Source organism: Anolis carolinensis, chromosome 1 (genome assembly GCF_035594765.1).
Source record: "Anolis carolinensis isolate JA03-04 chromosome 1, rAnoCar3.1.pri, whole genome shotgun sequence".
In the NCBI taxonomy this organism is placed as follows: Eukaryota; Metazoa; Chordata; class Lepidosauria; order Squamata; family Dactyloidae; genus Anolis; species Anolis carolinensis.
Genome location: NC_085841.1, coordinates 328,646,465 through 328,660,120, shown reverse-complemented (window position 1 = coordinate 328,660,120; position 13,656 = coordinate 328,646,465). Strand labels below are relative to the sequence as shown.

Genomic DNA, 13,656 nt, shown 5'->3' with positions numbered 1-13,656 from the left:
GTGCCGAGAGAGGGCGGGGCCGCGTCAGCGACGTTCCAAAAGGAGGGTTCCTATTGCTCGGGGTTCTCGAGGCAAGGCATGGTGGTGGTCGAGCCGACAATGACGGTCTCGGCGGCTGGAGCGGAGCCCAAGCAGATGGGACGGGTACGGTGCAGATAATGACCTAAATATCCCAAAGCAGTAGACCTCGCTGATCTTTGAAGCTAAGCAGGGTCAGCACTGGTTTATACTTGGGTGGGAGACCGCCAAGGAATATCAGCTGCTATATGTCTGTATTTCTGACGAAAGGACATGGCACTATTCCTTGCCAAATAAAACCAGGGGTTGGCATAATAAAGCAAAGTACACATATAATGCAAATACTGTAGTAATAACTGAAATACAGTAGAGTCTCGCTTATCCAATGTTCTGGATTATCCAACGCATTTTTGTAGTCAATGTTTTCAATATATCGTGATATTTTGGTGCTAAATTCATAAATACAGTAAGCATTACTGTGCATTACAGTAAGCATTACATAGCATTACTGTGTATTGAACTACTTTTCCTGCCAAATTTGTTGTCTAACATGATGTTTTGGTGCTTCATTTGTGAAATCATAACCTAATTTGATGTTTAATAGGCTTTTCCGTAATGCCTCATTATCCAACATATTCGCTTATCCAACATTCTGCCGGCCTGTTTATGTTGGATAAGTGAGACTCTACTGTACTAATAATTTATTATCATTTTTTTGTTCCAGACAGGAAACAATCAGGGCCAGCTAACACCCCCCAATAAAAGATTCCCTCAGACAGGAAACAGCCAGGCTTTGAAGCTGCAAGGCTATTCAATGCTAATCAAGCTGCCCAATTGCAACATTCACACTTGCATCAAACAGACAAGTGTTTTTTTTCTCCCACCCTGGTCATTTCATAGATATATAAACCCCACTTGCCTAGTTTCCAACAGACCTCACAACCTCTGAGGATGCCTGGCATAGATGTGGGTGAAACGTCAGGAGGGAAGGCTTCTGGAACATGCCGAGACAGTCTGGAAAACTCATACCAACTCATTATTTTATTGTTTTTAAAAAATATTTCCCCTGTATTTATTTATTTATTTATTTAGGTGGTGACTAAAATATTTTAATAATTTTATTTATTATTTATTTATTTATTACATTTATATCCCGCTCTTCTCACCCCGAAGGGGACTCAGAGCAGCTTACAAATCAAATGAACACAGAATGTATTATTGGCATAGCACAATATAAGCATTAAATTACAATATTTTACTACAGTAGAGTCTCACTTATCCAAGACTCGCTTATCCAAGGTTCTGGATTATTATTATTAATAGTATTGATACACTGATGATAGTTTTAGATATCTTGAGACATCATTTTCTGAAGTAGAACTCCTGAAAGCAACAGCAAAAAAAAGATAGAAAAATAAGCAGTAGGAACAATCTAAAATTACACTACATCACAAATAATATTTGCTTTCATGGAAACCATTAGAAGCACATTTATTTGAAAGTTAGGGTTTCATTTGCAAGTAGCTATGCAGGGACAGAAATCACAGTATTAAACGGCATAGCATATTTACTAGTCTGATTGGCTTGTTGAAAAACTGAAGCTCATGAAAGTGGTGTATATGAAATCAATGTTTCTTTTTCCCCCTAGCCACTCTGTGTCTCTTGTCACAGAAAAAAAAGTGAGATATGAATAAATATAATTATCATAATAACAATAATGATAATGAAGATGATTTTTGAAATGCTTTTCAGTGTTCAATGTCTTTTTCTTGTTGTTCTCATTGTCCCAGGTTTTTTCGATGGAAGGACAGTCAGATTCTCAGTCACACATTGGGCAGGCCGGCCATGCCAGTCTACCCAATAGAGGGGAGTTGCTGGATTTGCTCCTGTCGGATGAAGCTGCTTCCTCACATTCTGACCAGGGCTTTTATGACTCGCTTCAGATCCTTAAAGAAAAAAACAGACAGTATTTGCTAGAGTTAGGTCTTATGTACCAGCTAAAACTGGAGAACATCCTCAAACCATCCAAGGAAGACAAGGAACTGGAAGACTTTTTCCAGGACAATGGAAGACTGATGTTGCCAACAAAGTACAGTGAAGCTTTAAGGTAAAATGTATCACAGTGCCTTATTTTTTCCATAGTATTAACAAGTTGTATTGGAGAGATTTCTCCTAGATCTATCTATATCAGGCATGGGCAAACTTTGGCCCTTCAGATGTATTGGGCTTTAACTCCCACAATTCCTCACAGCCAGTTAGGAATTGTGGATGTTGAAGTCCAAAACACATGGAGGGCCAGAGTTTGCCCATGCCTGATCTATATCTACACCTACATATCTATCTGTCTATCTATCTATCTACATATACAAGTCAAAGCATGTATGTTTATTTGTCGGTGTGTTTGTCCCACAAAGGCTGTTGATAAGGAAAGATTGACTGTTGCTAGGTCAAGGATAGGCTGTTGCTAGGTGAAGTGGCCCTCTGTGATGTCACTGGGAAAGAAAGGTAATTTGTGTAGAATGAGGAGGGAGGGAGCAAGAAAAGAGCTACAAAGGGAGTGATGGGCAGAGTCAAAGCCCAGATAAGTAAGAGGAGGGAGGGAGGGAAGAAAGGAAGGGAAGAAAAAGCTTGGGGGGAGGTAACTCTAGTTTTTTACAATACACTTGAGTGCTGTTATTCTACTAAGTCATACTAAGGAAGACTTTCCAGCCAATAAAAGAATGCAGTAGGCTTGAAACTCTTCCATAATATGCAAGTGTCTGCTAAAAATGTACATAATTGTTTCATATATTCAGAGGAAAGCATTCTCAGATATAATCTTTCTCTTTGCCTTTGTGCCCTTTGTACCTTATCCTTAGGTCCGGGAACATAAGAAGGGTCAGCTCTTTGACTGACCTCACATTAAATAACTCAGAAGATCTGTGCAATCATTATTCACCTTCGCTATCTTTTTCCAAATCAAAGAGTGCCTCAGCTGCTTGGATGTCTTCTATCACGATTCCTCAGCCCTTCAAAATGACATTGCGAGAAGCTCGCAAAAAGTCTCTGTTGTTAAAATCGCACGTGTTCCTTGAACTTGAGACAACTGAACAGAAAAGACAAAGCCAAGAAGAAGTGGAATGCCAGAAACAGTTCAGGGCCCAACCTGTCCCTGCGCATGTCTATTTGCCCCTCTACCAGGAAATCATGGAAAAGAATGAAATCCGTAGACAGGTGGAGATGCAGAAAAGAAGGGAACTGCTTTTTTCTATGCAAAAACCCTTCAGCTTTGAAGAAAAAGAAAAAAAGAGAAAGGAGGCCATCCGGCAAAAGGTTCTGGACATCATTGGTTCTACTAACAAAACAGCACCAAAAATCAAGAAGAGGATCCCCAAGTCCACTTTTGAACCAGTGTTTGGGGATAAACTCAAAGGTAAAGGGTTGAGTGTGTATTCCAGGAAAAGAGTCATGTCATATTATGGCAGCTGTCAAGATGTACTCTTCCTCTGTGAAGAAGTTTACTTTTGCTGGGAAGGCTGTCCCTGGGGGTTTTGCAATTTGACTGGAACTTCCAGTATGGGTGATTTAGGCTTAGTAGCCAGAAATTCTTCTTCCTCAATAGGGAAGAGTAGATAAAATGTAAGGGTTTCTTTAAAAATGTTTTGTCAAGCTTCTGCAGATTTTCTCTGTAGACCCTTGTTATTTTCTGCCTGTGAGGTCAATGTTTCTGGTGGCAGCAAGCCTCTTTAAGTATGGATTTTAACTAAAGGTGCATCTACATTGTTGAATTAATGCAGTTTGACACTACTTTAACTGCACTGGCTCAATGCTATGGAATTCTGCAGTTTGTAGTTTGATGAGGTACCACCACTCTTTGTCAGAGAAATTAAAAACCTTGTGTAACTACAGCTCCCATGATTCCATAGCACTTAGCCATGATAGGCCCAATCTACACCACCTTATAATGCAGTCTGAAACTACATTATATGATCAGTATAGAATCATATAATGCAGTTTAACTGTATTGAACTGTATTATATGTGTCTATACTGGCCATATACTGTAGTTTCAGACTGCATTATAGGGCAGTGCAGATGGGGCCATAGTTAAAGTGGTTGTCGGCCTGGGCTTTAGCACAGCAGGTTAATCACCAAGCTGCAATAATCTTGCCAACCAGAAGGCTGACAGTTCAAAGCACGGGTCAGGGTGAGCTCCTGACTTTAAGACTAGCTTCCGCCAACCTAGCAGTTCGAAAACAAATTTGAGTTGATAAATAGGAACCGCATTAAAAGCGGGCAGGTATTTATTTAGGCTCGGCATTTTGATCAGAAAAAGAAGGAAATTTACGAAAAAGAAAGCTCTTTGGCAGAGAGATGGGTGACAGCACCCCCTGGTGGCCGGAATCAAGCACAGACTCCAAACATGCCAAAAGATGGGAAAGCTTATATACTCTATCTGTTGTCTGTCTTGTCATTGTTATAATCAACATTGAATGTTTGTCATATATGTATTCTGTGATCCGCCCTGAGTCCCCGTCGGGGTGAGAAGGGCAGAAAATAAAAGCTGTAAAAATAAATAAATAAATCAACCACATTAATTCTATAGTGTAGATGCACCCTCAGACTTGATTGCTCTTGCTTCGTTCAAAGGCATGGCTAGAATGCACAGTTTCTGAACTCAAACAGGAAATCAATGAGAATTACTGAACTGTTCTAAATAATATATATATTCTACATAGTTTTGCATTTGGTATAGGAGATTCCAAATTACATGATTTTAGAGTTCCCAGCTTTTTTACTGCAACATCAGCTAGATTTGCATACCTTTTTCCAATGCTGAATGTTTATTGGTTTTGCTTTTAATTCTCAGAAACTGAACTTCTAAGAAAAATCCGTATTCAGATGAGATCTAAGGATTTACTGGAAACCTCCTGGGCGCCTATTGAGTTGGACAATAGACAAAGAAAGAAAGGATCCCAAACTGCCACCAAAAACAGGGAACAAAAGCTTAGCTTTCTACAGGAGAACTTCAGTTTTAAACCAAGAATTAACAAATCAGTGCCTGACTTTGAAGGACTTTACTGGGCTTTCCAACGAGATGCACAAAGCAAACGAGAAATGAAAGAAGCAACTCATAATAAACCATTCCAGTTGAGAACATCTAATCTCCGTTGCAAACATCAGGAGATGATGGTAAAAGCAATAGTTTTAACCTACTCCTTTAGCCTACTTCATGTTTACATTGCAGTGTTAGTCCTTATTGGGGAGAAAATTGTTGTGGAACAAGAAAAACCTGTAGTGCCACTTCTTTAAAAAATAGTTGCTTTCTATTTGAAAAAAATGTTGTGGAACAAGAACAACAAGCAGTGAACTTATATTTAAATATAATTGCTTTCTATTGGAATAACTTTTAAAAATGAAGGAGATAACAGACATACAGTGGGTCCTCCACATTTTTTAGGGTTAGGGACATAGGACCCCCACAAAAAGGAAAAAAAAAACAACACAAATTAAAATATGCTGTTTTTTAACCTCTCGAGGAATCTGTAAGTCTTTCAGAATAGTTCTGCTGTCAACTTCTGCTGAAAGTTGACAACAGAATTGTCAACAAAAGCCTTTGACAACACATTCAACAGAATTGTGTTTTAAGATCTAGAGATTCCTAGAGATAGCATATTAATCAAATCCATGGACAATCAAATCTGCAATGCGGAGGGCCAATTGTACTTCCACTATTGACAGAAAATCCTAAAATGGAGATAAAGAGGAGGTAGATAAGATGCCATTTCATAAGCTTTACCAGCTCAACATTGACAGGAAGAGAAGATGGAAAGGGTGGCTATTTTCAAATGTTTTCCCTTTCCACTGCCTCCAATGGAAGGTATTTGCCAGAACTTACTCTTTGGGAGTACAGCTCATTGAATCCCTTAGCTAAAATAGCTAGCCACTGGAGGCTTTAGTTGGGTTAGTAAAAGCAGCAGGAAAAACTGCTTTGCTAGCCCAACTGCATATGTCTTAATAGGTGTTCAGTGCATGGAGTGACTCACACATACATGTACACGAGAGAATGAACATACAGCTAAAGGGATATAAAAGCTTTTAAAATCAGTACAAAATATTCTTGCTTTCAGGAAGTACACCAGCCTTCCAAGGCACCGCTGCAAAGAAGCCGTTCTTTGACTTGTCTTTCCTCCCTTTCCTCCAATACACTTCCAGTCTATATAACGGATGCAGCAAGAAAGAGGAAATCTGCTATTAAGTGAGCAATAATATCTGTGATTATCTCTTTAATTCGTTGTGGGTAATAACTGTGTTCAAGTCATGTTAACTGAGCTTATATTTTATAAAATGGCCCAAACTCTTCTAGGTTAAAAACTCAGTATTCAGATAATGTGGAGAAATTATTAGAAATATGACCAGGAGGAAAGATTCTGGTCAGTTTTGATAAACTTTCTCACCTTTCAGCAATTTTTGATCATCTTATGAAATAGGTGTCACCATTAGCCACATTTCTTTTTCTAGCAGAGGACTAATACAGCTTCACATTGTTCACATACTTTGTTTTACCTGGAAAACTTGACTGGCTCATGTTTGATTTCTGGTTTTGGATGATTTCATTTTGAAATACTGATGTTTTGCTTACTATGTCCTTCTCAACAGATTCCTCCAAGAGGATAAAAAATACAAGGAGAATGAAGGAGCTCGCTGGGCTGAGCTGCAGAGGAAGAAATGTCAAGCTATGCATAAGACTGTGAATTCCCGAGCAAAAGCCATGGATCCCCATAAAAGCTTGGAGGAGACGTACAAAGAAAAGCTGAAACAGAACTGGTCAGTATTCAAATTGGTTAGGTAATACATTACTGGAATTTAATAAAGGGTTACTAAGAAATGAACTTAGTGAATAGAACAGGATTAGGGGAAAAAGCATGAGCACAGTAATATGTACCAAAGTTTTGACACACAGTATTTTTAAGAATGTTATTCATGAAAACAAAAATTGTATGTATGTACACTGAATCTTCAGGAAGCAAAGATGTCACTATTACCTATGGGGACAATTTCAGATTTTCCAGGATTTTGGATTCAGAATTCCAGATAAAGATGCTCAACCTGTTTCAGCACTGTTATGTTGTTGTTTTTTTAATGTTTAATTGCAAGTCTTCAACTATTTTCTCTGTCAGTAAGGAAAACTCTTGTTACAGGCAGAATGACCAAAAAAGACTGAAAGAGTATCAAAAAGAACTAGATGAAATGAAGATGCGAGTGAAAAACCGACCATATTTATTTGAACAGGTCACAAAGGTAACCAGTTCTTGTATGAGTGATAAAAAAGAAGTGCTAGCAAAAACCTGATGAGGGAATCAAGAACAAAGGACTGTTTTAGTTATAGATTAGCTATACTACACTCTGTAAAGCAGGAGTGGGAATCATGTAGTCCCTGAAATGTTTGACTGGCACTTCCTTCAACCCATGAAAGCATAGCTACTGTCAAGGAGGGATGGGAGTTATATCTAGATTGTTGCATGATTCTCATAACTGATATAAAAGTAAACATGGCCTTAATGTACAGGTAGCATAATGCAGTACAGGATACTTTTCAATTTAGTCAAAAGTAGATCAGTTTCAATATAATGGCCTTCGAAATATTCCCTCAAATGAACAGTCTAAAGCACACATTTCTACCAATATTAAAATGGATATCTACTTGCCATCTTAGTGTAAAAATAATTTGAATTATTCCCAAAGGGAAGAGGATCTGCTAAAATGTGTCACTTTTGATTTGGTAGCATGGTGCTCGGCAGGGAGCTCAGAGGCTCTTCCAAGAAACCTTGCAGCAATTTGGGTTGGATGAAGAATTTGTAAGAAACAAAGGAAGAGAAGCCACTGGCTCAGTAAGGAAAGAGAAGTCTGCAACAAAAAGGTATATAAAGGGCATAGAATAAATCTATGCTGAAAATAAAATCAGTTATATATAATCCGACAGTCAGCCAGAGCTGGCTATGGGGTTGCTGGATATGATATAATTGATTATTTGCCATGGTAAGGAAATTGCTTTGGAAAATTCTGTAGGCATAGATATACCATCAGCAGAGGTTGATTTAGGAAGTTTTGAATTTGTAGGAGTCTGAGTCTCTAATTTCCCCCAATGTGATTTCAGCTTTACAGTAGCCTAGAACTAAAAATGGGGGATTGAGACAGGAAAAGGTCCACCCTCAAATGCCTGCTGGGCCTATAGTGAAGACTTGGGAAATGGTGGTTTCTCCATGATAGAATGTTTCCTTGCCCTGACTTTAGGTTTATTTTGTAGTCTATATACTGAAATTCCCTGCCTGGCTGTAAAATTTATTGGATTATCTAAGTTGAGTCACACTGTCATCAAATTTTGTTGGGAGTTTTGTTGGGAGACCATGATGAAAATTATGTATGTGGGATCCTTACCAAATGGAAAGGAATTCCAAAATAGTATTGCAACTACTTCTTCAGTCTTGTTACTAGCAAGAGGCACATTACATTCTGAAAATATTTGAAATTACTGTTTTTCATCAACAGAATCCAGAAGTCCCAGAGGGATACAGAAGTTGATATCATAAAGGAACTGTCTCAAGAAGGACAGAGAAGATTGGAATTAGAGTAGGAATCTGTTGAGACATTCCATGTATCTCTAGCTTATTCTCTAATCAAATATAATCAATCAGATTTAGGCAATATTTACAGTAGGAAAAAATGGAGCCAGCATAATGTTATTGTCAAGGACAGAACGCCACAAGATTCAAGATAACAGAGTTTATTGGATTACAGAACTCAAAAATGCCCGTAAAATACAAGGGCCAGGCAGTATTAGCCTTTAGGAGCAAAAAGGGACAAGGAAAAACGTTCAAAAGATAAACCGGATTAAACCGGGGTTTAATCCGGGTAAAAACAAACTGCTTGCTTCAGCCTGGGGATAAACAAAACAAAAGCCGAGGAACAAAAGATACAAAAGAATGCAACTAATTGGCAGCAGATTCCTCTCTGCTGCCAACACTGTGCTTAGAGTAACTTGCGTCGCTCCCACACACACAGCAGACAGGATTTCCAGCACGAACAGATCAGCCAAGGATTGTAGCAGTAGAGTAGACCCAGTTCCTTTCCGTAGATCAAAGCCAGAAGCAGACGTTTGTAGTTTCCAAGTCCAAGAAGGGGGAAGTCAAGCCGTGGTCAGTTCAGTCCGAATTTCAAAGCAGGAGATGGCGTCCGTCAAGAAGACGACGGAAGGTCAAGCTAATAAGAGTAAGCACAGGTTTGCACAAACAAATGCCCACACAATTCCTCCCGCCGTCTGACCCTGAATTCCAAAACAACTTACGTATCAGCACACGAAAACACACCAGTCTTCAGGAAAGCGTCCCACACAGATCCCAAGCGTTCGTCCAGATTACCTTGCCCAACGCAATTTGCAATTGCTCCCAAGCCCCATTTTATGCCAGTTACAAATCCTCATCACTGTCAGCTGTCCTCCTTAACCCGGGCGTTTCCTCATCACTTTCCTCATCAGAGCTGGAACACCTCTGACTACGCCCCACAGCATCTCCAGCTGTGGATCCCGTCCCATCCCTCCAGCTAGACCATGGGTCTAATCCTGAAGGTCCCCATTCATCTTCTATCCCATCATGGCCAGTGGCACCCAATTCCTCCCTCACCCGAGTCCAATCCATCTCATCCTCCTCCGAGCTAACCAGCCCCTCCTCCATTCTCTCCGTAAACCCCTCAAAAGACTCTTCGTCAGATGGTGCTGCAAAAATGTCTCGCAGTCTTTTTCTTTCTCGCTCCTCGAGAGTATCTGACTCTCGAGGAGTCTTACGCCCACGTCTGTCAGTAACAGAGCCATGAGGCTCAATCATAACAGTTATTTATGCGTGATCATGCTAAGTACCTAATTGGATCTGTTGCACTTTAGATAATTTTGCACTCCTACTGTGCTGACACAATCCCTAGAGTCCCTCCCTTTGCTTGCTGAATTGCCCACTATACCCATATTATTGAAAGTATTAATTTCTATGGTAACTTAAAGGTCACAATACCCTGCTTCGGGACAGAATAGAGATGAGTTACTACAACAAGGGAAGTGCTTCTTAAGTTATTTCATATGGGGGAACTAGTGATTTTTTTTTTCTTCCGGTGTGCCAGGGACAGATACCATATGTGCATCCATTGACTACAATTATTTCTTTCTCGCCTGAAATCTCTTCAAGGAGTGGCAGCTTATGGTTCCTGGACCAACACTGGTTCATGGACCACCACTTTAAGTAGCAGTCAGAGAATTTACTCTCAATTTTTCTACTCCCAGCCTCCTACGAGGCTAATAAAAAGGCATTTGCTGTGGCAACTGAGACGATTGCATTACTGTTTCAAGTTAACTAAGACTTTGCAATCCCAAATGCGTTTCTAATTCTAGGTAGCTTTCTTGGAAGAAAGCTCTATTCATTCGAGTGGTGTGCGTGTGTGTAGGACAACAGGCAAGTTAAAATGTGCCTTTACTGCCTGGAATTCTATTGGTGTATTACATTTGTGATTTCACTTTTTCTATGGTTACATACTAGCGGTGAGAGAAAGCAGACAAAATTTTCTGGCACCAAGCAACATACTTTTCCAGTGCCCTTCTGCTTTCATACCCACTGCTTAGACCAAACTTTTCCAAATATTTTCTATTGGTGACACTTTTTAGACATACATTATTTCACAACAGTTTTGCTAGTAAACTAGAGGTTCCAACAACTCTTTATAAGAGATTTGAATACTTACGTAAATTGTAATAATGAAATGTATGAGGACCTGTCTCTTGAAAACCTGTCATTTATATTTTTCAAAATATATTATTTATTGTTTATTTCACAGTTAGAGGTTCATTCGACACACCTACACATTGTAACCAACACAGTAACGTGCTGCGAGCTCTGGTGTACACAAATGTTGTACACCAAAAGAATTGTGGAGTCTGCATTTCATTTTTACTCCAAGGAGCAACTCTCAGACTAGGGGAATGTATGACAAGCCCTGGTATTCAATCCTTAGTAAATGAGTCTAAAACTACGAGTCAGCTTACTGCATCTGAGATATTTCAAAGACAATAGACTCAAGTATTTTTATTCACCTGATTCCTGTTGAAATATACTTCCATCAAACCCTTATCCAGGCTGTATTAATAGCTCATCTGTCTTGATTTTGCAGAGAAGTCTGTGTAAGCCTCAGACTGTAGACACTGCACCTAATAGTATGATACACCATAGAGTTTGATGTTTCCTGTTTGTTTCAGACAGTTTTTCCCCAAATAAAATAAATCTAACGAACTTGAGATCTGAAATTATGCTCAGATTTAATGCCCCTAAGCCATCACTGTTCTATCTAGTAATTCTGTCTCTTCAGTTAAGAGCCACTTCACATACTACACTGCAGCAAATGCATGTTTGCTACTACGTACACACTATCCAGTCATACCACGTTTTGTATACTGACATTATCTTAATATGTGTGAAATTTTAAATCCAACTGTCAATACTTTTCTTAAAATATTTTTGAGAAATTTGAAAATTAATTAATGCCAGTAATTATTTCTGTGTGACAAAGAAAAGAAGTAATATGTCATATATGTATTAAAAAAATTCCAAAATCCAAAGAGCGGTAGTATAATTAGCCCTCCACATTTGTGGGCTTGATTATTTATTTATTTGATTAAAACATTCTAGGAATGTCTAGATCCTCCAGTGCGATTGTGTGCTCCACTTCCAGCAGAGGTTGACCACAGAGCTGTGGTGGAGGACCTCAAAATTTCAAAAGAGGGGTTTTCAGGTAAAGCAAAATGGCAATTTAAAAAAACCCTGTATTCATTGAGATATATATATAAGACAACAAACAGAATAAATAGCTTTATTTGCCAATTTTCACTTTTACAGATGTCCTGTACCCCAAACTCCAGTGAATGTGGAGAGCTATCTTTAATGTGTATGCATATGCCTTCCAGTCACCTGTCAATTTAGGGTGATCCCATGAATTTCTTAGGGTTTTCTTATGCAGGAAATGATTAAGAGGTGGTTTTGCCAGTTCCTTCCTCTGAAATCTTATCTACAGCATTCAAAATTCATTGGTGATCTCCCATCTTTCTTAGATTCCAAGGTCAGGCAGAATCTGCCTTTCACATATTTAGGTGCAGGGAAGGACCACACAAAGTGGCACAAGAGTAATGAAGTTCTCCATGATTTCTAGGGAATTAGTCATTATTTGTTTCTATATAACAGCAACCTTATCTTGAATAGCACCCAGTAGTTTAACCCTTTAAAGTCTATCTTAAGAGTATTGGAGAAGTCACAATATGGTATTTGGATAGTCCTATAGTGTTCCCTCCCTACTTTGCAGTTCACTTTTCACTCCCTCACTATCGCGGGTTTTTAATAAACACTAAAATGATAGTATAAATCACAAAATATTATAAATCCCTTATAAATCCCTCTTTCTACTTTCTTCCCAAGGAGAAGCCTAAGGAAGGGAGAGAAAAGGAGGCTGAAGCAGCTTTGTTTTCGCCTTACAAGGCAGCGGCGGGAGCACACATGTGTGTGCTTGAGAGGCGAGGAGGGGACAGAGACGCTACTTGCAAACAACACAAATATAGCGTTCTTACTTTGAGGATTTTCACTTTTTGCGGGTGGTCCTGGAACGTAACCCCCACAATAAGTGAGGGAACACTGTAGTCCAAATGTAGTACATACTTAGGACCTGGTTCTATTCTCACTTTAATAAACTGAGATACAACTGATGTTCCTGTACGGTTGCGCAAATACTAGAACATGACTTTAAAAAAGTAGTAACCATGGCTTCCTGTCACAGCTGGAAAGCTATGGTTAATGCTGTCTAAGCAAGCCAGAATATCAAGTCATGATTTAAACTCAGCAGCAATATTTACACTTGTTTACAATCTATTAGTCATTGTTTCCGCTTTTGATGCAAGCCTTCTTGGCTTGTTTGCACAAAGCAGGAGCAAGATGATCATAAACAACTTTTAAACAGAGATGTGGTTTTGTGAGTAATTCTGGCCTAAAAGCAAGAAATTAAGGTTGGACTGTTGGATGGGGACCCTCGGAGATCAGGTTTCAAAATCCCAGTTGGCCATGGAAGCCCATTGGATGACCTTGGGCAAGTCACACTCTCTCAGCCTTGAAGAAAGGTAGCAGAAAACCCCTCTGAACAAATTTTGCCAAGAAAATTCCATAATAGATTAACTTTAGGATCAATGTAAGTCAGAAAGGTCTTGAAGACACATAGCAACAAACAGCAAAAGACACATTTGCCTTATGCCAAATAATATTCTATCTTTGTTACATTCTATATTTGGGTACAAGTTTAAGTTTCAAAAAATGTGTAGCGTGCATCCTTATTTTTTAGGATTTGTACCCACATAAACCTTTAAGTGTACTCATGTTGACTCAATAAACTCATGGTAAAAGAGAAATTTTAAACCGTACTTTTGTTACAGCAGGTATTTCTTGATATGATTAATTATTGTACTGTATTTTATACTGAAATGTAAGTGTTTTGCTGTGTTCTTAGACCAATCCAAAGAATCCAATTTAATATTGCCACTCAAGCTTCGCTCAACGGCAAGTGCCAGACTGCTCCTCAGCTTTTTTCT

General features: G+C 39.0%; 1 protein-coding gene across 3 annotated transcripts; it reads left to right on the top strand.

Annotated features, from left to right (window-relative positions):
• Position 1: 1 nt before the first annotated feature.
• On the top strand, positions 2 to 13,476 carry fam161b (FAM161 centrosomal protein B). Of its 3 annotated transcripts, XM_062967699.1 has the most exons (10): positions 2 to 144; positions 1,809 to 2,125; positions 2,877 to 3,430; positions 4,867 to 5,189; positions 6,128 to 6,255; positions 6,657 to 6,824; positions 7,199 to 7,298; positions 7,784 to 7,917; positions 8,547 to 8,627; positions 12,500 to 13,476. In XM_062967699.1, exons 1-10 carry the CDS (start codon positions 79 to 81, stop codon positions 12,651 to 12,653), a joined length of 2,025 nt encoding a protein of 674 aa, XP_062823769.1. In that variant the 5' UTR covers positions 2 to 78; the 3' UTR covers positions 12,654 to 13,476. The 3 variants fall into 3 exon arrangements, with proteins under 3 accessions (XP_062823769.1, XP_062823772.1, XP_008124015.2); XM_062967702.1 differs by lacking the exon at positions 8,547 to 8,627; XM_008125808.3 differs by lacking the exon at positions 12,500 to 13,476 and having other exon boundaries at positions 8,547 to 11,643.
• Positions 13,477 to 13,656: the final 180 nt, after the last annotated feature.

Bases quoted from the DNA above. Each gene is read 5' to 3' on its own strand.
- fam161b (XM_062967699.1), top strand. From the start codon at position 79: ATGGTGGTGGTCGAGCCGACAATGACGGTCTCGGCGGCTGGAGCGGAG. The intron at 2,126-2,876 runs GTAAAATGTATC...CCTTATCCTTAG, and splicing joins AAGTACAGTGAAGCTTTAAG to GTCCGGGAACATAAGAAGGG. The intron at 8,628-12,499 runs GTAGGAATCTGT...TTTCTTCCCAAG, and splicing joins CAGAGAAGATTGGAATTAGA to GAGAAGCCTAAGGAAGGGAG.